The sequence below is a fragment of the Nothobranchius furzeri genome, chromosome 11 (assembly GCF_043380555.1).
Source record: "Nothobranchius furzeri strain GRZ-AD chromosome 11, NfurGRZ-RIMD1, whole genome shotgun sequence".
Lineage (NCBI taxonomy): Eukaryota > Metazoa > Chordata > Actinopteri > Cyprinodontiformes > Nothobranchiidae > Nothobranchius > Nothobranchius furzeri.
In genome coordinates this window covers 25057559-25081054 of record NC_091751.1, presented here as the reverse complement: position 1 = coordinate 25081054, position 23496 = coordinate 25057559, and the positions used below count along the sequence as shown (strand labels likewise).

At 41.7% G+C, this 23496-nt stretch overlaps 1 protein-coding gene across 2 annotated transcripts in view; it reads left to right on the top strand.

Moving 5' to 3' along the window:
• LOC107383247 (retinoic acid receptor beta) overlaps window positions 1–23496 on the top strand; it is a 289762-nt gene that overhangs the window by 142021 nt on the left and 124245 nt on the right. The window contains exon 1 of one of the 2 annotated variants that reach the window (XM_054745639.2): window positions 11364–12418. The exons of the other annotated variant lie outside the window; for it this stretch is intronic. Coding sequence (XP_054601614.1) covers window positions 12262–12418 — 157 coding nt within the window. The 5' untranslated portion in view covers window positions 11364–12261. Of the gene's footprint in view, window positions 1–11363; window positions 12419–23496 lie in introns of those variants that run through there. 2 annotated transcript variants of the gene reach the window in all.

Here is a 23496-nt window from a genome sequence, read left to right as displayed (position 1 = left end):
CCTACGTTGAGAGATAAATATCAGAAGTGCAGGTAATGCATTCTGGTGCCTGTAAATGAAAAATGAATGAAAATAAAATTGGGAGTTTTTACTTCATATTTTAGAACTGACGGGGGCAAAACATTATGATGTCTTTTTAAACGAAATTTTCTAGAGTGACCTGCCTGCTTCACTTAAGTCACTGCTTATTAAGGTCCATCCAAAATTACCGTGGCCCACCCAAAAATAAAAACTTGGCTCCGCCGTGACAAACATATTACAGTAGATGTTAACCATCTGTAGAGCTCCGGGAGTTGACGTCACTTCTCCCGGCATGCAACAGTTCAAATCGAAACGGCGCCATATTGGCAGGTAGAAGCCGGCAGCTGGACTATTTGTTATTGTCAGAAAACTCAATCAAACGGGAAATATGGTAGATTCCTGCTGTGCCCCAGGATGTAGAACAGACGTGGGCGACATAAGGAATGAGCCATCTACAGGATTCCCCAAGATCCAGAGCGCCGCAAACGTTGGATCATTGTAATGAAACGAGCTAGTGACCGGGCTAAAATGAAGCTGTGGGATCCCGAGAGTAAAGGTTTCGCTTATGCAGCGACCGCTTCATATCAGGTACTTAAACCAACGTTTCCTCAACTGTGTTTGGTAAAATGCTTTTATTACGATTCTTAGTGGGCTTCCTAAACTTATTTTGGCGTGGCTTTTTCTGTCTTATTACTCTTTCTGCGTGCTGCCGTTTACGTGTTTTATGATCACAGCAATTAACCGGCTAAGCTGTATTTAATTTTTAAGCAATGGTTGATCAATTGTCAGATCACACATAAAAAGCACTTTGGATTGCTATTATCTGTCTCACCAAGACAGATCTCAGACAGATCCTGAGACGCTCCTACCTGACATATTTATATTATTCACGGAAAAAATCAAACTAGTGATTTCTCCTGGCGTTCAGTTTATACATTTAAACAGCACAGAACTCTATTTAAACTACTGTTGTTTGTCCATCCATCCATCCATTTTCATCCGCTTATCCGGAGTCAGGTCAGGGAGGCAGTAGCCTAAGTCGAGAGGCCCAGACTTCCCTCTCCCCAGCCACTTGAGCCAGCTCCTCCGGGGAAATCCCAAGGCGTTCCCTGGCCAGGTCCGCTCCGACAGCTTCTGGCGTTTTTAAAAAGTATCCCAGGGGCACGGTAAGGGTCGGAGATGTTTAGTCTATTTAATTTCTGACTATATAAAACGATTTCTTCGGTTTTAAAGTGTGAAGTAAACTCCGACGAAGTAAAATCCAAGCCGATCCCATTCAATTTGTTTACTTTTGTTGCCTGCCAACATGGCGTCTACTCTCTGAGAGTCACGTGACGTCCGGAGCTCGTTTGTCCTGAGGTGTAAACATGGATTGCCGTAAAGCATGACTTTGTGAGACTTCAGGGGAGTGGTCCGGGTACTCTGAAGTTGCAAGTGCAGTATTCTGGCCACAGGGGGGTGGTGGGGGCTGAGAAATGTTTCATTAACCAAGTAAATGGGTCATTTTAGCACAAACTGGCTTAAGAAAATTGTGTAAAAATATGTTCTTCAGAGAACTGCAGCACTGTGTGTTTAAAGTTCTGCATTTGTGCATCAACAGTAATGTTACTGCATTCTCACTTAGGTTGTGTCTGCACCCACAGCAGTGTTTAAATACTTTTTATTTATTTATTTATTTTATTATTTTTTTTGAGGGAAATAAAGTTTTATTGTACTTTCACCCCAAGCTTGCGTTTCCATTTCACCTCACTTGCTCTTGCGTTGCCTCTGAGGTCCGGCTCCTAGGGAGTCTTGAGTATCAGGCACAAGAAAGTCTGAAAACGTTTCCTGGGCGTATTTGCTGTCGGTACGAGAGTCTCGTGCACGCTGGTAACCGCTGCTGGAACGGACAACGTGGGATGATGGGTACACAGGGCCAGGGGCAGCGTTAGGCCCGGCTACTTGGGCTGAAGCCCCGGATGTTTCATGAAAAGCCCCGGATCTAAATCGCGGAAGTAACATGCAGTACCAAAGTCCAACAGAGAGGGAGCAGCTGGCAGTAGTTTGTATACAGCCTGCCTGAGCCTCCACCACTGAAGAAGAAGCCCTTCAGCAGCCGGCTTCTTCTGCAGTCTCTGCCTGAAACGCATGAGTGAAGATGGACATAAGGACGTTTTTTAGACAAAAAGTACAACGACAGAATCCCAGCTTTGATGAGACTGGTGTTGACTCAGGTTTGTGAGTCTTATTTGAAAATATTTGTTGTGCTGCTGGTTTGCCTAAAGTTAGCTTACTATCAGGTAAAGTTGTTGGCAGTGCTGGACTGACCATAGGGCATAGCGGGCAACTGCCCGCTGGGCCGACCCTTTCATCTTTTATGGGCCGGTGTGTCTGTTTTTTTTTTTTTTTCTTTTTTCTGGCCTCTAGTTGTTGCGGACAATTTGTCTGCGCCGCCCCACGCGACGCCTCGTAAAAGTTGGTGGATTGGCCAATTGGTCATAATACACTCTGGGCTGGACCAATAGCCAGAGGTCTGATGCACCCGCCAGTTGTTTGAGTCTCAGTAAACAGACAGACGAGCTTAACAAAATGGAGAACAAAAAACGGAAAGGAGGAGCGGAGAAAATTAGACTAAAAGAAACAGGCCCTTCAGGCTGATGCTGGCACATGTGTTAAAATCTCACAGTTGTTTGGTAGTGAAGGTTCAAGTAAAATCAATTTAGGAAGTGATGGAGCCTCAGCCCAGCGACAGGTTGGAGAAGAAAAGAGGGAGGAGGAGAAACCCGAGTCGGCTGCCTGTCCAAGTGGCAGAACCGAATTTCAGGTAAGAAGTTATCTGGGTCAAATTTAAACCAAGTTCAGGTGTAGTTTATTGTCATCGTCCTCAAGAATCACATCCCACTCTAGATTCTCCGGGTCATAACTTCTGAATTACTAATCGAATAAAAATAATTCAAACGGTTTCTAAAAGTACATAAAACTAGCTTTCCAATGAAGGGGTCACATGATGTAATTCATGTTACTCCAAAAATCGCTATTAAAGGGAAACCAGCTTTGCAGCGTCACAGAAAGAAACGGAGGAACCGCGACGGGAGAGCAGAGAACCGAAGGGAGGAGACAGATCATCTTCATCAGCAGCTTTTATAAAGTTTTGGAAACGTCACAAATAAAATCCACCTGGTTGGTCAGGTGTCCCAGAAGGCTGTTTCTGTACATAGTGACATGAGGAGGGACAGATTAAAGCCACGTTGGTTTTTATTTGAACACTCAACTGTTTACTAAATGATTCAGCTTCATTCCAGCATTATTTATACGTACAGTAAATATTTATTTAGCTGAAAATATCATTTTATCAGTGCAGAATTTTATTAGTTGACTTTTTGTAATGAAATGTTTAGATTTAACCTTTTATCTGGCTGGTAGAAATGTAGCTACAGCTGTGAAGTAGCCCATGAGTGTTGTTTTATGATACCTAGTATTTATTTTACTGTATCCCGTTCTCTGGACCAGAGCGTAGACCTGTGGTCACAGACAGGCTGCAGTCATTAAACTGGTAATTGTGAGGTCAGAGGCCACACTGTTTTCTGAGTGTTTGCAGTTCTGAGTTTAAATTGTTCTTTTGACATAGTTTGCTCAAGTCATTTTGAAGTCCCTGTTTAGTAATAAATGTAAAGAAAATTCAAATCCGTTTATTTTTTTTCATTTAAGCTGCAGTTTTACAGACTTTAATAAACATAAACACTAAATACAAACCAGACACTGAAAGCTGAGGTTGTTCTGGAAAAAGGAGCAGAGTTACAAACATTTTACACTTTTATTACAATTTTAAAGCCATAAAACAAAAACAAAAAATACTTGTTATATTTATGGTCATAAGAGGGTTAACTGTGATAAATTTTCTGCCTCCCACAAAGAGATGGTAAAAGGGAATGTGAGCATAATTATATATGTTTTATTACTTTATTATGTATTTTTTATTGACTATTACTCCAAAGGATTCAAATGAAGGCAACTGGACTTCTTTGGTTTCTTTAAAACATTTCACTTCTCCTCTGAGGAGCTTTGTCAGTTCTAACTGGAATATGGGAGAGTCAAGCTCATAAGCTGTAGCTGTCTGTTGTTATTTAACGAGCAGAAACTACTCCGAGTACCCCGCCTCTCCATCTCCCGATGAGTGGTTAGCCTCTATTGATGGTGAGTCATCGTGTTGATTAGATGCAGGAAGGTGTGACCTAGACTGAAACTGAATGAGATTCAAAGCTGCATTATTGGTACTGGAAAGGTGAAATCTAAGCCCCTCCCTTATTTAAAGTGGGGTTTTCACGTTTTGACATTTAGCTTTTACTCCTCTCCCCATCTATCTTCTCTGTCCAGAATGTGGACTTTGTCATCTTCAAAGGTGTGTCCGTTGTCCTTCAGGTGAAGGTGGACTGCAGAGTTTTGACCTGAAGAGGTGGCTCTCCTGTGTTGTGTTATTTTCTTGTGTAATTGTTGTTTAGTTTATCAAACATCTGGACAGTGCTCCTACACTGGACTGCATAAACGACCCCACTGAGCTTCTGTTTGGGTGTTTTGTCTTCTGGATGGACCAGGTTCTGTCTGAGGGTGTTGTTGGGTTTAAAGTTTACCGGGATGTTGTGTTTGGAGAAGATTCTTCTCAGTTTCTCTGAGACTCCTGCCATGTATGTGATGATGGTGCCTTTGTGTAAAGGGTGTTGTTGTTAGGTAGGTAGCAGAGCTCTCATGTTTAGTGGTAAGTTCAGTGAGATCATGGAATGGGATCAAGAATTTTCTCCTGACAGGAAAAAGATCTCAGCTAACATAGCTGTAGATCACACTGGATAAGTCTCTGTGGTTGCATTTATTTTACATTTATTTTACTACCTCTTACTAGAGCTGTCTTTAGTGGGTGCAAAATATCTTTGGTTGTACACCTGTGCAATAGCAATAAATTATCTTGATTCCTGTTAAATGTACTTCCTGAATGAGTGACCTTTTCAGGCTAAAATAACAAATACAGACAGAAGGACAACTTCTTTCTTCTTTTATAATGCGTTGCATCACCACCTGGTATCAGAATAGGACACAGTATTGGAAGATAATCAATAATCAAACAACTTGGACTCGGATCAGGGGCAAAAATATGGTTGTAACACCTCTAGATATAAGTCAGCTTTATAAACAAAACTGTTATTTATGAACTAACATTAACACTAATGACACTAATTGATATATTTTTATTATGTTGTTTGAACCCAAGGGTCTCATTATCTGAATTTTCTAACTTGTTGGATTGTGAATCTGTTTAAAAGTTTTGCTCTATAAGTGCCCCCTTTTTTTTTAACTTTGAGCACCCGCCCCGTCAAAGTTCTCTGCACGGCCCTGAAGAACATACATATTTGGTTTGTAAACAAAATATTTAGTTAAATAGTTAAATATTTCGTTTGGATGCTAAATATATATTTAAGAAGGCAAATATTTAGTTTGCAATCAAAGTATTTAGTTAAAAAGTTAAATAGTTAGTTTGGATGATAAATATTTACTTAAAGTTAAATATTTAGTTAAGAAGGTAAGAATTTCATTTGTAAACAAAATATTTCATAATTAATTATTAATAATGAATTATTTTTCAGAACAAATTTTCAGAAATGTACAGTAGAATTAAATACAAATAATCATAAGTTGGTGTTTGTGGAGACTTTAATATAGATATTCTAAATGCACACAATCATACACAAATAATTTATTAATTATGTGTTTTGTTAAAGATTCCGTCCAACACACCCTAACAGGATAGCTATAAATACTGCAACTCGTATTAACAACATATTAACAAATAGTTACAGACGTAAATACTGTATATGATGTCAGCATTTTCCCCACATTTTCTAGATACTGCACCAGTACGATCTCTAAAAAGACCTTAAATGGTCAATTAAGTTATTTTATCTCACCTTTCTCTGTCTCCTTTCTTTTTTAAATGTATTGTAAAAATATTTCCTAGTTGGTGTGGTAATAAAACAGTTTATGAAAATTTCCATAAATGTATTTTTATATTAATATTCATTATTGATTAATAGTTCTCTCTGTTTTAATGTCAGGTTTCTACCAAGTGTTAGAGATTGTTTGGGGTGTTACCTTAATCAAGTGGTCTTTTTTCCTTTTTACTAAGTACTTTTTAGAATACAGGATAGGAAGGATGGTGTAGGTTTACGTTTATTAGATTGATACATAAATATTACCAACAAGAAAGTGTATGTTGGTGTGTGTCAAAAACAGCGTAAGGCTTAATGTCTTTTCCACAAAAACCAGGTGATGGGCCGGTCTCCAGTCAAAATGCCCGGGCTGAATTTTTGTCCCAGTCCAGCCCTGGTTGTTGGAGAAAGAAAGGGAATATTTACTATCATCTCACACTAAACACTATCAGGAACAATACTCTGCCCTGAAAATGCTTAATATGTAGCTTCAGATTAAAAATTATGTGGTACAAGACAAATATGATGTTGACTAGTGCGTGTCACGTGTGTGCGCTCGCGCGTACGTGTGTGCGCGCGTGTGTGTTAAGCCCCGGATCTTCTTCAGTCCTAAATCCGCCCCTGCACAGGGCGCTCCTCTACCATGTCTAGAGGAACATGGTCAGAGTTCCAGGGGAACTGGACGTAAGGACGGTCAGTCTTCAGGCCCATCAGCTCAGCAACCATCTGAGCAATTCCAGCATTCAGAGAGCCGTCAGAACCAAAGCCAGAGAAGGCACTACCACTAGGGAAGCTTGATCCAGGGCCGCTGCTAGTGTGACCGGATCCTGCAAAGCTGGCATCACTACCTGTAGAAGATCCAGATCCTGCACCATAAGGGACTTTCCTCGCAGGGAAACAAGAGCCAGTGCCAAAGAGCAGGAAGCAAATCCAGGAAATACTAATAGCCTGAAGCTTCATGTTGACTCTGAGCAAGAGGAGCTCCACAGACTGAAGAAGCGTTTAAATACTTCTAAACATTAATTCAGTGTGACACAGAGCTCAAACCTTTATCCTGTTGTTTTGAAAAAGCAGGAATGTGACCGAACCAGGAAGTAGAAAAAACAATCCTGACACACTTTGACTTTAAAGATGTGGACCACAAAACGCGCCAATGTGTCTTAGGTGATCCTGCTGTTGTATTGGCCTTGGAAGTCCTGCAGTGTAAGTACCCAGCCTGGCACTGTAACCACTGGACAACCAAGTCTGTTACAAAACAACAGTCGCCTAAGATACATATGTGGTGTACATAGCTGGTCATTGCATCTCTGTAGACAGGATTCATGGTTTGTACAGCATTGTTTTGTCCCCAATGCAGAAGTACTTTGTCAGAATATCCAGGTTTCAGAACCGAGACCAAACTAGGTTTAGGCGAGGAGCAATGCCCGGTGATGCAAGTGAGCTACGTTCTTCCATTTGCAGGAAAAATCTTTACGTATATATGTACACAGTACAGGCCAAACATTTGAACACGCCTTCTCATTCAATGTGTTTCCTGGTTGGGGGCTATCTCCAGCGGTCAATGGGCAATCAGGAGGGGTACACCCTGGACAGAGTGCCACTCCATCGCAGGGCAACACAGAGACACACAGGACAAGCAATCATGCACACACACACACACACCTAAGGACAGTTTAGACAGACCAATCAACCTAACAGTCATGTTTTTGGACTGTGGGAGGAAGCCGGAGTACCCGGAGAGAACCCACGCGTGCACAGGGAGAACATACAAACTCCATGCAGAAAGACCCCAGGACGGGAAGCGAACCCAGGACCTTCTTGCTGCAAGGCAACAGCTCTAACCACTGTGCCACTGTGCAACCCATCCGGATCTTCAATAGTTGATAAATTTGATTTCCATTGATAAGTTTTTAGTGTTATTTTGTTTTCAGCACCTTCAACCATGTAAAGACCAAAGCATTTAACAGGAATATTTCATTCCTTCAGATCTAGGATGTTTTATTTTAGTGTTCCTTTTATTTTTGAGCAGTGTATTAATAATAAAGTTTTGAGTAAACTGGGTTTTATTTGCGAAAAGACTTTTAAAAGTGAGAAAATATGGCCGCTGTGTTTAATTGCTGTGTAAATAAGAGCAATTCATGCCAACGTTGCGTGTCTAAATTAATCCGAATCATCTGTTTCACTGGGGATCATGTTGCTGCATGCAAGCACAATTCCTTCATCTTCTGTCATGATACTAAACCTGAGTGGAAAATACAGCTGGATCTGCCACGCAGCTTCAATTAAATTACCAATAGGGTAAGTGCAAGTGTAACTAAATATAGCAGTCTGAACGGGGTTTGACCCAGCAATGAATCCAGAGCTCCAAATTCAGCTGCATTCATAAATATGCCATGAAATCTGACTTTCGTGAGAACAAGAAATGTTAATCAAAAGTTTAGCCGGAGCTACGAATGCTTGTCAGGTTTCTGGGTGTGTTTAGTTTAAAGTGAAAGTGGTTGCCAGGTTTTGCGCGGCCTTTTTAAATGATGGGCTGCGTTGTGTTTTGTCCCAGCCCAGTGGGTTTTCGCTTCAGCGGCCACGAGCTGGGCTTATCTTGATGGATGGATTCATTATCACCTTCTAATTACAGGTGAATTTTCAGGTGTATTCATTACTTGAGTGGCCTCGGGCTGTGTGCATGTGTTCATCCCGGGGTTAGTGTTACACTAGCTAAACTGCAGGGGGTCAGCTGGTGTGTGTTGGTGGGGGCTCAGGGGTTCCTGTTTCAGCGCTGCAGCAGGCTTGTTACAATATTCATGAACTCTGTGGGGATCAATGTGCTGTATGCTCAGCCTGATTCTGCCTCTCAAATCACCTCTTTCATTCCATCGTACCGGGTCACGGGTGGCGGCGTGCCTGTGACGACCCTGGACTGTGAGGCTGATGGATGCTCTACTTAACTAACAGTCGTGGTGAAAAGTAAATGTTCATTTATACGAACAAATAAACCTGGGGCCTCATTTATAAAACCTACTTACACGCAAAAAGGTTCTGAAAGTTGCGAATGTCGCTTTCCACGCAACTTTTGTGATTTACAAAGAAAAACTTGTGGCAACTTTAAGTAAACTTTGAATCCCCCCCACACATATGAACAGAAATACAAAGAGAAACCTAAAAATTGTGGTTCACTCTTTTTAACAATACAAAATTACATCCAGGCCTGGAGGAGTTTTGCTGTGTGGTGGAGTTGCTAATGCTAACAGTTAGCTTATACTAGTTGAGATGTTCTCTGCTGTTTCCTAGACCCCAATCAGAAAATATAACTATGAATTGCATTTCTCGCAGAGATGCTGTTTGAATGCTGAATTCTGAAAATGATAGCTGAGCTCCTGGGAGTTGAAAGCCCCAAAGACGTTTCATTTGCGTTTATAGAGGCCCTTTTCAATTGTTAATTAACTGCATTCTTCCTCACCTTTAATGTTTTGATGGTAGGATGTCATTTCCTGTCATGTTCACAAATATTACTGCATATTGTACAGATTTAATTATTAGATTTTTATTGATAAAATAAAAGAATAAAACATATTACGTAATTTTCATGTTGCTTTACGGTTTCAAGTAGGTGCAGTTAATACTTTTTACAGAAGTTGAAAATTACTGCATCAGAAGAAAAATACATATGTTTTAGTCGATGAAAATAGGACTAAAATTATCTGGTCAACTTATCTGTGACTAAAATAAAAGTAGTTTTTTTTTAAAGACAGAAACTACAGTAAACTTGGTCAACATTAACACTAATCAATATACCTCAGACCTGGTCTAGAGCTAATTGATATAGACCTGATCGGAGCTGATCTAGAGCTAATCAATGTTTATGTTTATGCTTATGTATGTAGCAGACGCTTTTGTCCAAAGTGACTTACAAGTGATAATCGGCATGTTGCCCTTGAGGCTAACAACAACAATAACAACAACAACATTGACATCAATCATGGAGAGTAGGGAACAAGGAGAGGACAGTAGAGAGGGGGGACGGGTGCAGGGAAGGTGCTAGTTTAGAAGATGCTCTCTGAAGAGCAGGGTCCTCAAGAGTTTCTTGAAAATTGAAAAGGAAGCCCGTGTTCTGGTAGTGCTTGGAAGGTCATTCCACATTTGTGGAACGATGCATGAGAAGAGTCTGGATTGTCCTGTGTGGTGTGATAGTCCTGCTAGCCGACGATCCTGTGATGACCGGAGCGGCCGGGCCGAGACGTAAGCCTTTGCAAGAGGATTCAGGTAGATGGGAGCCGTACCATCTCGGACTTTGTATGCTAGTGTTAGCAATTTGAATTTGCTGCGTGCCGCTAGCTGTAGCCAGTGGAGCTCAATGAACAATCAATAGACATGATGAGACCATGAGACTGGATCTTAATCTTATTAAAAGACCTGATTGGTAAATACAGGCATAGGCAAAATTCAGTCAATGAAAGAAAATCCCACAAACGGTCACAGAAGTAACTCGTATGGCAAAAAATAAAAAATAAAAAAATCTTTAAAATTTAACCAACGTCAGACATTGCTTTTCAATCATGCTTCAAAGGAATTAGGTTTCTGAAAGACAATAAATAAATTATGATAAAAAATCAATATGATGATCAGTTTTTGGTGTGTTCTTGCTGTGTTTACTTTCAAATTCCATCTTTCAGTTCTGTTTAAAACACAGAAAAGGTTTAATTACCTGCAACGTTGCATCATCAGGCTGATCTTGCAGCTGCAAACGAAACGTTGCAGGTAATTAAACCTTTTCTGTGTTTTAAACAGAACTGAAACATGGAATGATGATCAGTTGTCATTAATTAAAAAACCCGAGAGATCTTTAAACCACATTAAATATGTTGTATATACCATGTTGTTTGTAGAATGTATCTTTGTGAGATGATTAGGATTTACTGATATTTATCTGATTTTGGTTTATTTCATTGGGACCATGGACGAACAGACCAAGAGGGAGAACTCAGAGAAGAGACGTGTGGACTAGGGCCCTGGAGAACTGTACTGTTCCATCCAGAGTGGGATGATGTCTCTTCAAATCAGACCAGGTTTTCCAACAATTATCTATAAAACCCACACCTTTTAGACCAGGGGTGTGCAATCCTGGTCCTCGAGGACCGCTATCCAGCAGGTTTTAGCTGTTTACCTGCCCCAACACACCTGATTCCTGGATGAATCACCTGTTCAGCAGCTCATCAGGCTCTGCAGCAGCTTGTTAATCACTAGTAGATTCAAACCAGGTGTGTTTAAGCAGAGAAACAAGTAAAACCTGCTGGACAGCAGCCCTCGAGGACTGGGATTGCCCACCCCTGTTTTAGACAAAGGTGTCATGAGATCAGCAAGGGGACCAGAGGAAAGTCTAGCAAAGTTACACATCCTCCATCTCAAGAGGGAAAATAAAGGTAAACTTGGAAAAATACTAACAAATTGTAGTTATAATGTTCACTAACACATCCTATATATCAAGTGATTTCCAGCTTTTATTGTATTTTTATTGTTTAATTTCCATTCTCATAACTACTGTTGGTTTTAATGAAAAATGAGCCTGAGATGGTTTTGAACCTCACTAACACTTTCCTGCTTTACAAAAACAAAATCGTGGGCTTTTATAAAAGAAATTTCTAGTAGTGGTTGTGTGTGTTTGAAGCTGTTTCCTGGACAGAGGAGCCCGGTCCCTCCTGCGCTTCTCCCCTCCGCCTCCTATCGCGCTGCGGAGCTGCATGATGTCAGTCCGCCGGGGTCATTTCAAGGTCAGCAGCCTCGGAGGGTTCACTCAAAGTTCACCGGCATACATTAGGCAATTCAATCTTTCATTCGCGCTGGAAAGAAAATAACTAGTTGGAAATGAGCTGCGCATGTGGACGCCGAACCCGTCCGGTACCGCCCGGTGTCGTTCTGGTTTGTGGATAAAATAAAGACCCAGCAGCTTGAGCGTGTTCCGCCACTTTCGAGGACCGGGACGGGCATCCGGGGAAGCACGTCGGAATCCCGGTGATCTCATGGAAGGGTCCGGTTCGGATGTCCGCCGTGGCGCGCGGACGCGATCCGGTCCGAGCGTCTAGCTGCGAGACATTTTGGACTGAAATAATTCATGATTCCGGTGCGGGACGAAGGAGGGGAAGAGGAGAGAAACGCGCCGTGCCTGGAGGAGGAGGAGGAGGAGGGAAAGGAGGAGGAGGGGGAGGAGGTGAAGGAGAAGAGTTTGATGGAGTTGCGTGCGCGGGTTCCGACGGGTTTTCTCCAAAACGCATGCGAGTAGCAGAGCGACGCTGTGATGTTTGACTGCGTGGACGTGCTGTCCGTGAGTCCGGGACAGATGCTGGACTTCTACACGTCCAGTCCGTCCTCCTGCATGCTGCAGGAGAAGGCTCTGAAAGCCTGCATCAGCGGACTGGCGCGCCGAGAGTGGCAGCACCGGCGGAGCGCGCACTGTAGGTCCACTGCTTGTGTTGTTGTTGTTGTTGTTTATGTTGTAGGGGGAGGGGGGTCACTCATTCTGATGATTCACAACATGTTGCTGTAAAGGCCGACATGTGCTTCATTTATGTTAAAGCTCAAAACGTGTTTATTATTATTATTATTATTATTATTATTATTATTATTATTGCCATTATTATTATTATTATTATTATTATTATTATTATTATTATTATTATTATTATTATTATTATTATTATTATTATTATTATTATTATTGTTAATAAACAGTAATATTTCTAGGAGGTGTTTAAAGGTTAAACCTGATCAGAACCCTCGTGCGTAAGCGCGCTTCAGGCCGACCAGATGGAGTTTGGTTCGTTCCGGATCAGTTGGAGTTGGTCGCCGGAATGCAGCGGCGGAGCACCACGGTCCTTCCTCCCGGGTCCGCAGGACGGGCAGCCGCTGTCTCCGCCACCCGCGCGCCCTGCGCGCTGACAGTGATTTAGATAAATGACCCCGCGGACTATTCAGCCAGATTAGTTGCCTGCTATCGGAACTGGGGTTGTCCAGAGGTGATGTATGGCCTGGGGTTGGGCCGGGACACCAAGTGAACCCGTCACAGCAGAGGTTTTATTTAAAAGTCATCATTTAGATCCAGATTTACCAAATAAACTCCACCAAAGGTCTGCGGTGAGTTTAGGTTTCTGAGGACCTTGGCTCTGAATGAGCGCAGGTTTCAGATCCACTTCTCCGTGGTGGTGGGCTGGTGTTAGCCGCTGCTGCTCTGTTCTGATTTATCCTCCTCTGATAAGCACAGACTGGTCTGTGACCTTTAACCTACCTCCAGCTGCTCTGCTGGAGGCTGCAGGTCAAGCTGTGAGCACGCTGACGATGTGATGTCTTATAGATGGATCAGAAGAGGTCATCAGTGTTTTCTTTACCAGATACGTTTATAATTAACCAAACTAATAATTAAGGCTGTGATTAGACCAAGAAAACAGACTTTCAACACGCCTTTAAAGCATTCAGGGCGAGGTGACATCACTTTACATTCAACTCATTCATCTGATCTCATTTGGATCTTTTTGATTTGAATGTTGGTAGAAACCAAACAATATTTTTGATATAAATTTTTTGTTTTAAAATGAAATCTTTAATAGAATTTTTTAAATGTTACATTCTACAACAAAACATTTGAAAATGAGTTTCTACATTTTCTGTCATTTTTTATTATTATTTATTTTCAGTAAGACTCACCAAAGACTTATCTGGACAAAAGATGACCTTTATTTCAAAGAGCAGTGAAATTATAACATTTAGTCACACGGTCTAATGTGTTAATGAAAGTGTAGCTACCTGAGGATAAATGTGTTCTCTAAATCACTTTTTACCTTTCGCGTCTGCGCTTCCTTAATGGAAACTTCATTTATAGATTTAGCTGTTAAAATGTCGAATTTTACCTCATAGTTTCATCAAATTTTCTATTTATTTGAATGGATTTAATTAGAAACTCAACTTCACTCCTGATGCACATCATGTAAAAAACTCACTGCTTTCTCGGAAATTGGTTATTCTACTTGGAAAAACCTGCGATTCAACAGCGCAAATACAAATGTTGTATTTGACCTTTTTGTTATGCTTGGGTGCTAAAATGTTCACTCTAAAAATCACCATACATCTTCTAATTGTTCTGTGTGAATTAGATAAAACATACGGAATCTTTAAATACCACTTTATTTTTATGAAAGTCTAATTAAATCGTATGCCAAAACACACCAAATGTTTTTATTAGACTGTGTGGCTCAAAAAATCAGCAGCAAAGTGTATCTGATTATGTTATTTTTTTAAGATACTTTCTCTGTGCCAAACACCCAATTGACTCCCATTTACGTCTCACTGCCGTTCCAGATGAAACCATGAATCCTGAGATGTTGTCATCTCAGCTGTGCCATCTCTAGCTCCACCTGATCTCAGGCCGACACGGAAGGTCTTTGGTGTTACCACGGCGTTCAGAAGGTGGAAAACGCGTCAATAGTTTAAAATCGTTGTAGGGGATATCCAACCATTAATATTATCAGCAGATATTAGCAATATCAGAATTTTTTTCATTTTGCACTGATAATTATATGAATGATAATCTGGCATACATGCGATGCTGGTTACCTAAAATGATTTAGCTTTTTTTTTTACGTGGGCAGGGCGACTGCATGTTAGTGTCAGATGTTAAGAGTTAGCTAAAATAAAAAGTACACGATGATGTGTTGGGGCTACTAATGCATATAAAATACACTTAAATGTGAGTTACTATAACTAAAACAAACTAGTGCAACATACTCTAAAATACTACTGCTTAAGTATCTACTACTCACGATTAAGAGTTCAGTAGGCAAATTTATAAGTACTTTTTACTACTTTGTCTTAGTTAAAGTAATTTGCAATTTAAGTTAATTTGACTTTGTATTAGTAATTCTAACACATAATTGCCTAGCACGTACTTTTAGTTTTAAGTGTAATCAGTTTGCATGCTTTTTTTCAAATAAGCGGAAATAATGAATTTTACAGTGCATATCAGATCTGACATCGAACATCCGTAGTTGTAGTCATAAAAAATCATGGTTTAAAAAACAAATTCAATACAAAGAGTTTTGTAAAATTATGCCATAAAATAAATACCAAAAAAATAATAAATGTGGGCGTGGCTTTAAAAAACTTTTCAAGCCCAAGGCTTTAAAACATAGAAACACAAATTGAACTATTTATTTTTGATCAGTTCCTGTGCCACATTTGTTCTTTAAGCCATTGAAGCCTTTATTCTGCTTCTTCTAGTGACATCTCTCCTTTAACGTGTAAACGGGAATACATGAAACCACAGCAATGGCTGACCACCACCTAGAGGTGAAGTTGTTCTTCAGTGAGACTCTGATTTACGAAAACCCATCAGGGTCACAGAAATGTTGGTTTATTCCTTCATTTACGGGGATGATGGAAACCTCCTGGGTGTTAATTAGCAGCGCTGACAACAAGCCCACCATTAACACACTTCCTCTTCCAGTTTAGATGGTGTTAATTAAAGATGATTAAGGACCTCTTTGCGTAGATGAAACAAGCTTTGTGGGCGGTGTTTGGTATCCTTAATGTGTAGAGAGAGAGAGATGTGTTATAGCTCATGATCTGCTTTAATTACACCAAAACAAACCTAAAGACAATGCTATCCGACCCGTCAGAACACAGAAGCCTTCAAAGATGGCGGGACGTGTATGGTGAAGCTGGTGTGTGTTATGGGATAATTGGGGCTTTTCTGTCTTCAAGGCTCTGATGTGGACATGAAAGGCCATTAGGACAGCTTGCACACCAAGCTAATTTAGTGGGCGTGTGAAATGGAAGATGGACGGGGGACATAAAGCTGAGCCACGACAGTGAAATGAAACAGGAGTGGTCTGGCGCTGGGCGTGTTTAATCAGCATGATTAGGACGGCGTTAAGGTCCCGACAGGGTCGCACTGATGCTGCGTACCGGCAGACTTTTATTAACTATCACATACCAGAACTCATCATCCTGGGGCTTCTCAGGACCAAGCTGCTGCTGCTTCTGACCTCAGATGTTTGAACAATATTTAATAATGAGAATAAATACATTAGATGACTTTAACGTATGATTTAGTATGCAGGAAGGAGTCTTTAGTTCTAATTTTACCTCCACCAACAAACGCAGATTTGCATCTGCTTAAAGTAAAATAAACATGTTTATCTCATGATTATATTATATCATATGATATGATGTGATATGATATGATATGATATGATATAATATATGATATGATATGATATAATATGATATGATATGATGTGATATAATATGATATGATATGATATGATATGATATAATATGATATGATATGATGTGATATGATATGATATAATATGATATGATATGATATAATATGATATGATGTGATATGACATAATATGATATGATATAATATGATACGATATAATATGATATAATATGATATGATATAATATGATATGATATGATATAATATGATATGATGTGATATGAAATAATATGATATGATATAATATGATACGATATAATATGATATAATATGATACGATATAATATGATATAATATGATATGATATGATATGATGTGATATGATATAAAATAATAGAATAGAATTTAAATAGGATTTTCACATTTAATTTTTTACTTATTAATGTCTTCTGATTGAACCTGGTTCAGGTTCGATTCTGACCCAGTAGAACTCTGGATCTCAGTGAGAGTCGTGTCCTCCACAGACGTCCTTTCTTGGGAACCACACACTCTAGTCTGTTGGCTCTCAGGCTGGACTTTGTGGTACCACTCGTCCTTTTTACTGAACACAGGAACCAGAACCTTCAGGTGTTGTTAGGTTCTGCTGCTTTTATGAGACGTTGCTCATCTGGCTGGGACATGTGTTGCAAATCAGGATACATATTAGAACTGACGCCTACATGCTAAAAAATTATAATTAACTGTTAGATTAAAATTTTTGAAGCTTCATTTTTACCATGAAAAATATCGGGAGTTCGGAAACCAGTCAAATATCTTAAACACCCATTAAAGAACTAAAGTTTTTTTATATTTATAGTTTATTTCATTCAAATATATAAAAAAGGAAAACACAAATCATGCCGATGTACACCACCAAGAGGAGCAGAAGGAAGAGAAACCTCTTATTAGGGAAAAAGATAAAAACAACAACATTACATCTTTGAAAGTTCGAAATGCTTCAGAGGAAGTTTGCACTGTTTCTAACGCAAATCCTTTAGGCCATTTAAAACTGAAGTTAGATGTAGAACTGTCACAGTAACTTGCCAAGTGCAAAACAAATTATTCAGTGTAAAAACAACAATGAATCAAACCTGACCCATTATCGGTGTAATTCACTGCTTCATATCTTCTAATAATGGAATATTTGATATTTTCTTGAAATTTTCCAATATTTTGACATTTTTTCATGACTTCACTACAGTTGTCAATAACCGGACTCCTCTTGTTGAAATATGATAAAGTTTAGCGTTAGCTCGTGCAGCTAGCTCCACAAATGTGCTTGTTCCTGTTGTCCCAGAGTAGCTTTTGGATGCTCCTTGGTAATTGTTTACTTTAGATTTTGAAAGGTTAAAACAATTAAGTTGAACTGAATAACGGTAACAGCAATAATAATAATACATGAATAAATAAATACATACATACATAGATAAAAACATTATTATTATTATTATTATTATTATTATTATTATTATTATTATTATTAGTATTAATAATAATAGTAATAATAATAATAATAATAATAGTTATTTCAAATTACATTATAGATTAAAAATAATAAAGGTAGGTGAAAATCACATAAAAAATTGAGTAGACTCTGACTTTGTTATACTTATATTTTTGTGACCTTTTGTTGTTTTGGATCAACTTACTGAATAAATTCACCAAGAGATGCGCAAAGATATGAAGATCAACTTCTTGGTAAATTTTTAAAACCAGGAAGAAAATAACACCAGCTGCTGTTAACGTCCATTTTCATCCTTTACTTGTTTTATCCAGCTGCTAAGTATTTAAACAAGGGTGACCCCCCCTAAACACACACACACACACACACACACACACACACACACACACACACACACACACACACACACACACACACACACACACACACACACACACACACACACACACACACACACACACACACACACACACACACACACACACACTACTGTTGCTGCTCATGCAGCCACACACCAGATCTGAAACAATCAGCGGTCTTTATAATCAGCACATTTATGCACTTCTTCTGCCTTTTGTGATCATCTGTTTGGTTCTGTGAGCCCCTCCCTGCTCCTGACAGATGTGCTGTACAGCAGTCGGACTGTACTGCTGCGAGGTCACGCAGGGTCACCAGGAGGTCAAACAGGATCATAAGCTGCATTTTGAGAGCAGAATTGTTTTTAAAACGTTTTAAAATGTAGTCATATATATGAACTGAGTTTTCCTCTGAAATCCACCTTTACAGCTGAGTCTTCCCTCTTCACATGACTACATGAAGGTGGAGGAGGAGACTGGGTGGAGGATTCCTTCACCCACACCAGGTTTTCTGCAGCTCTTTGTCTGACACAAACACTCCAAGCGGCTTCAGGAAATTCCTTTCTTTATCTTTTTGTTTTTTTTTCTCCTCCCTCCAGCCTCTGCTGATCCATTTTAATTTGCTAGATTTAATCTAATTCACTGATTTTATTAAACTGAACTATTAGAGCTTGAGTCCGGTCCTGATTCTGAGCTTGAGTCCGGTCCTGATTCTGAGCTTCTGCCCGGTCCTGAGTTTGAGCTTCAGTCCGGTCCTGATTCAGAGCTTGAGTCCGGTCCTGATTCTGAGCTTCAACCTGGTCCTGATTCAGAACTTGAGTTTGGTCCTGATTCTGAGCTTCAACCTGGTCCTGATTCAGAACTTGAGTTCGGTCCTGATTCTGAGCTTTAGTCCGGTCCTGATTCTGAGCTTCAGTCTGGTTCTGATTCTGAGCTTCAGTTCGGTCCTGATTCAGAGCTTGAGTCCGGTCCTGGTTCTGAACTTCAACCCGGTCCTGATTCTAAACTTGAGTCAGGTCCTGATTTTGAGTTTCAACCTGGTCCTGATTCTGATCTTCAGTCCGGTCCTGATTCTGAGCTTCAGTCTGGTTCTGATTCTGAGCTTCTGCCCGGTCCTGATTCTGAGTTTCAACCTGGTCCTGATTCTGATCTTCAGTCCGGTCCTGATTCTGAGCTTCAGTCTGGTTCTGATTCTGAGCTTCAGTCCGGTCCTGATTCTGAGTTTCAACCTGGTCCTGATTCTGATCTTCAGTCCGGTCCTGATTCTGAGCTTCAGTCTGGTTCTGATTCTGAGCTTCAACCTGGTCCTGATTCAGAACTTGAGTTCGGTCCTGATTCTGAGCCTCAGTCTGGTTCTGATTCTGAGCTTCAGTCTGGTTCTGATTCTGAGCTTCAGTCCGGTCCTGATTCTAAACTTGAGTCCGGTCCTGATTCTGAGCTTCAGTCTGGTTCTGATTCTGAGCTTCAGTCTGGTTCTGATTCTGAGCTTCAGTCCGGTCCTGATTCTAAACTTCAGTCCGGTCCTGATTCTGAGCTTCAGTCTGGTTCTGATTCTGAGCTTCAACCTGGTCTTGATTCTGAGCTTCAGTCCGGTCCTGATTCTAAACTTGAGTCCGGTCCTGATTCTGAGCTTCTGCCCGGTCCTGATTCTAAACTTGAGTCCGGTCCTGATTCTGAGCTTCAGTCCGGTCCTGATTCTAAACTTGAGTCCGGTCCTGATTCTGAGCTTCAACCTGGTCCTGATTCTGAGCTTCAGTCTGGTTCTGATTCTGAGCTTCAACCTGGTCCTGATTCTGATCTTCAGTTCGGTCCTGATTCTGAGCTTCAGTCTGGTTCTGATTCTGAGCTTCAACCTGGTCCTGATTCTGAGCTTCAGTCCGGTCCTGATTCTTAACTTGAGTCCGGTCCTGATTCTGAGCTTCAGTCCGGTCCTGATTCTAAACTTGAGTCCGGTCCTGATTCTGAGCTTCTGCCCGGTCCTGATTCTGAGCTTCAACCTGGTCCTGATTCTGAGCTTTAGTCCGGTCCTGATTCTGAGCTTCAACCTGGTCCTGATTCTGATCTTCAGTCCGGTCCTGATTCTGAGCTTCAACCTGGTCCTGATTCAGAACTTGAGTTCAGTCCTGATTCTGAGCTTCAGTCTGGTTCTGATTCTGAGCTTCAACCTGGTCCTGATTCTGAGCTTCAGTCCGGTCCTGATTCTAAACTTGTGAGTCCGGTCCTGATTCTGAGCTTCTGCCCGGTCCTGATTCTGAGCTTGAGTCTGGTTCTGATTCTGAGCTTCTGCCTGGTCCTGATTCTGGGCTTCAGTCTGTTTCTGATTCTGAGCTTCAACCTGGTCCTGATTCTGAGCTTCAGTCTGGTTCTGATTCTGAGCTTCAGTTCGGTCCTGATTCAGAGCTTGAGTCCGGTCCTGGTTCTGAACTTCAACCCGGTCCTGATTCTAAACTTGAGTCAGGTCCTGATTCTGAGCTTCTGCCCGGTCCTGAGTTTGATCTTCAGTCCGGTCCTGATTCTGAGCTTCTGCCCGGTCCTGATTTTGAGTTTCAACCTGGTCCTGATTCTGATCTTCAGTCCGGTCCTGATTCTGAGCTTCAGTCTGGTTCTGATTCTGAGCTTCAGTCCGGTCCTGATTCTGAGTTTCAACCTGGTCCTGATTCTGATCTTCAGTCCGGTCCTGATTCGGAGCTTCAGTCTGGTTCTGATTCTGAGCTTCAACCTGGTCCTGATTCAGAACTTGAGTTCGGTCCTGATTCTGAGCTTCAGTCTGGTTCTGATTCTGAGCTTCAGTCTGGTTCTGATTCTGAGCTTCAGTCCGGTCCTGATTCTAAACTTGAGTCCGGTCCTGATTCTGAGCTTCAGTCTGGTTCTGATTCTGAGCTTCAGTCTGGTTCTGATTCTGAGCTTCAGTCCGGTCCTGATTCTAAACTTCAGTCCGGTCCTGATTCTGAGCTTCAGTCTGGTTCTGATTCTGAGCTTCAACCTGGTCTTGATTCTGAGCTTCTGCCCGGTCCTGATTCTAAACTTGAGTCCGGTCCTGATTCTGAGCTTCAGTCCGGTCCTGATTCTAAACTTGAGTCCGGTCCTGATTCTGAGCTTCTGCCCGGTCCTGATTCTGAGCTTCAACCTGGTCCTGATTCTGAGCTTCAGTCTGGTTCTGATTCTGAGCTTCAACCTGGTCCTGATTCTGATCTTCAGTTCGGTCCTGATTCTGAGCTTCAGTCTGGTTCTGATTCTGAGCTTCAACCTGGTCCTGATTCTGAGCTTCAGTCCGGTCCTGATTCTTAACTTTAGTCCGGTCCTGATTCTGAGCTTCAGTCCGGTCCTGATTCTAAACTTGAGTCCGGTCCTGATTCTGAGCTTCTGCCCGGTCCTGATTCTGAGCTTCAATCTGGTCCTGATTCTGAGCTTTAGTCCGGTCCTGATTCTGAGCTTCAACCTGGTCCTGATTCTGATCTTCAGTCCGGTCCTGATTCTGAGCTTCAACCTGGTCCTGATTCAGAACTTGAGTTCGGTCCTGATTCTGAGCTTCTGCCCGGTCCTGATTCTAAACTTGAGTCCAGTCCCGATTCTGAGCTTCAGTCCGGTCCTGATTCTAAACTTGAGTCCGGTCCTGATTCTGATCTTCAACCTGGTCCTGATTCTGAGCTTCAGTCTGGTTCTGATTCTGAGCTTCAACCTGGTCCTGATTCTGAGCTTCAGTCCGGTCCTGATTCTTAACTTGAGTCCGGTCCTGATTCTGAGCTTCAGTCCGGTCCTGATTCTAAACTTGAGTCCGGTTCTGATTCTGAGCTTCTGCCCGGTCCTGATTCTGAGCTTCAACCTGGTCCTGATTCTGAGCTTTAGTCCGGTCCTGATTCTGAGCTTCAACCTGGTCCTGATTCTGATCTTCAGTCCGGTCCTGATTCTGAGCTTCAACCTGGTCCTGATTCAGAACTTGAGTTCAGTCCTGATTCTGAGCTTCAGTCTGGTTCTGATTCTGAGCTTCAACCTGGTCCTGATTCTGAGCTTCAGTCCGGTCCTGATTCTAAACTTGTGAGTCCGGTCCTGATTCTGAGCTTCTGCCCGGTCCTGATTCTGAGCTTGAGTCTGGTTCTGATTCTGAGCTTCTGCCTGGTCCTGATTCTGGGCTTCAGTCTGTTTCTGATTCTGAGCTTCAACCTGGTCCTGATTCTGAGCTTCAGTCTGGTTCTGATTCTGAGCTTCAGTTCGGTCCTGATTCAGAGCTTGAGTCCGGTCCTGGTTCTGAACTTCAACCCGGTCCTGATTCTAAACTTGAGTCAGGTCCTGATTCTGAGCTTCTGCCCGGTCCTGAGTTTGATCTTCAGTCCGGTCCTGATTCTGAGCTTCTGCTCGGTCCTGATTTTGAGTTTCAACCTGGTCCTGATTCTGATCTTCAGTCCGGTCCTGATTCTGAGCTTCAGTCTGGTTCTGATTCTGAGCTTCTGCCCGGTCCTGATTCTGAGTTTCAACCTGGTCCTGATTCTGATCTTCAGTCCGGTCCTGATTCTGAGCTTCAGTCTGGTTCTGATTCTGAGCTTCAGTCCGGTCCTGATTCTGAGTTTCAACCTGGTCCTGATTCTGATCTTCAGTCCGGTCCTGATTCGGAGCTTCAGTCTGGTTCTGATTCTGAGCTTCAACCTGGTCCTGATTCAGAACTTGAGTTCGGTCCTGATTCTGAGCTTCAGTCTGGTTCTGATTCTGAGCTTCAGTCTGGTTCTGATTCTGAGCTTCAGTCCGGTCCTGATTCTAAACTTGAGTCCGGTCCTGATTCTGAGCTTCAGTCTGGTTCTGATTCTGAGCTTCAGTCTGGTTCTGATTCTGAGCTTCAGTCCGGTCCTGATTCTAAACTTCAGTCCGGTCCTGATTCTGAGCTTCAGTCTGGTTCTGATTCTGAGCTTCAACCTGGTCTTGATTCTGAGCTTCTGCCCGGTCCTGATTCTAAACTTGAGTCCGGTCCTGATTCTGAGCTTCAGTCCGGTCCTGATTCTAAACTTGAGTCCGGTCCTGATTCTGAGCTTCTGCCCGGTCCTGATTCTGAGCTTCAACCTGGTCCTGATTCTGAGCTTCAGTCTGGTTCTGATTCTGAGCTTCAACCTGGTCCTGATTCTGATCTTCAGTTCGGTCCTGATTCTGAGCTTCAGTCTGGTTCTGATTCTGAGCTTCAACCTGGTCCTGATTCTGAGCTTCAGTCCGGTCCTGATTCTTAACTTGAGTCCGGTCCTGATTCTGAGCTTCAGTCCGGTCCTGATTCTAAACTTGAGTCCGGTCCTGATTCTGAGCTTCTGCCCGGTCCTGATTCTGAGCTTCAACCTGGTCCTGATTCTGAGCTTTAGTCCGGTCCTGATTCTGAGCTTCAACCTGGTCCTGATTCTGATCTTCAGTCCGGTCCTGATTCTGAGCTTCAACCTGGTCCTGATTCAGAACTTGAGTTCGGTCCTGATTCTGAGCTTCAGT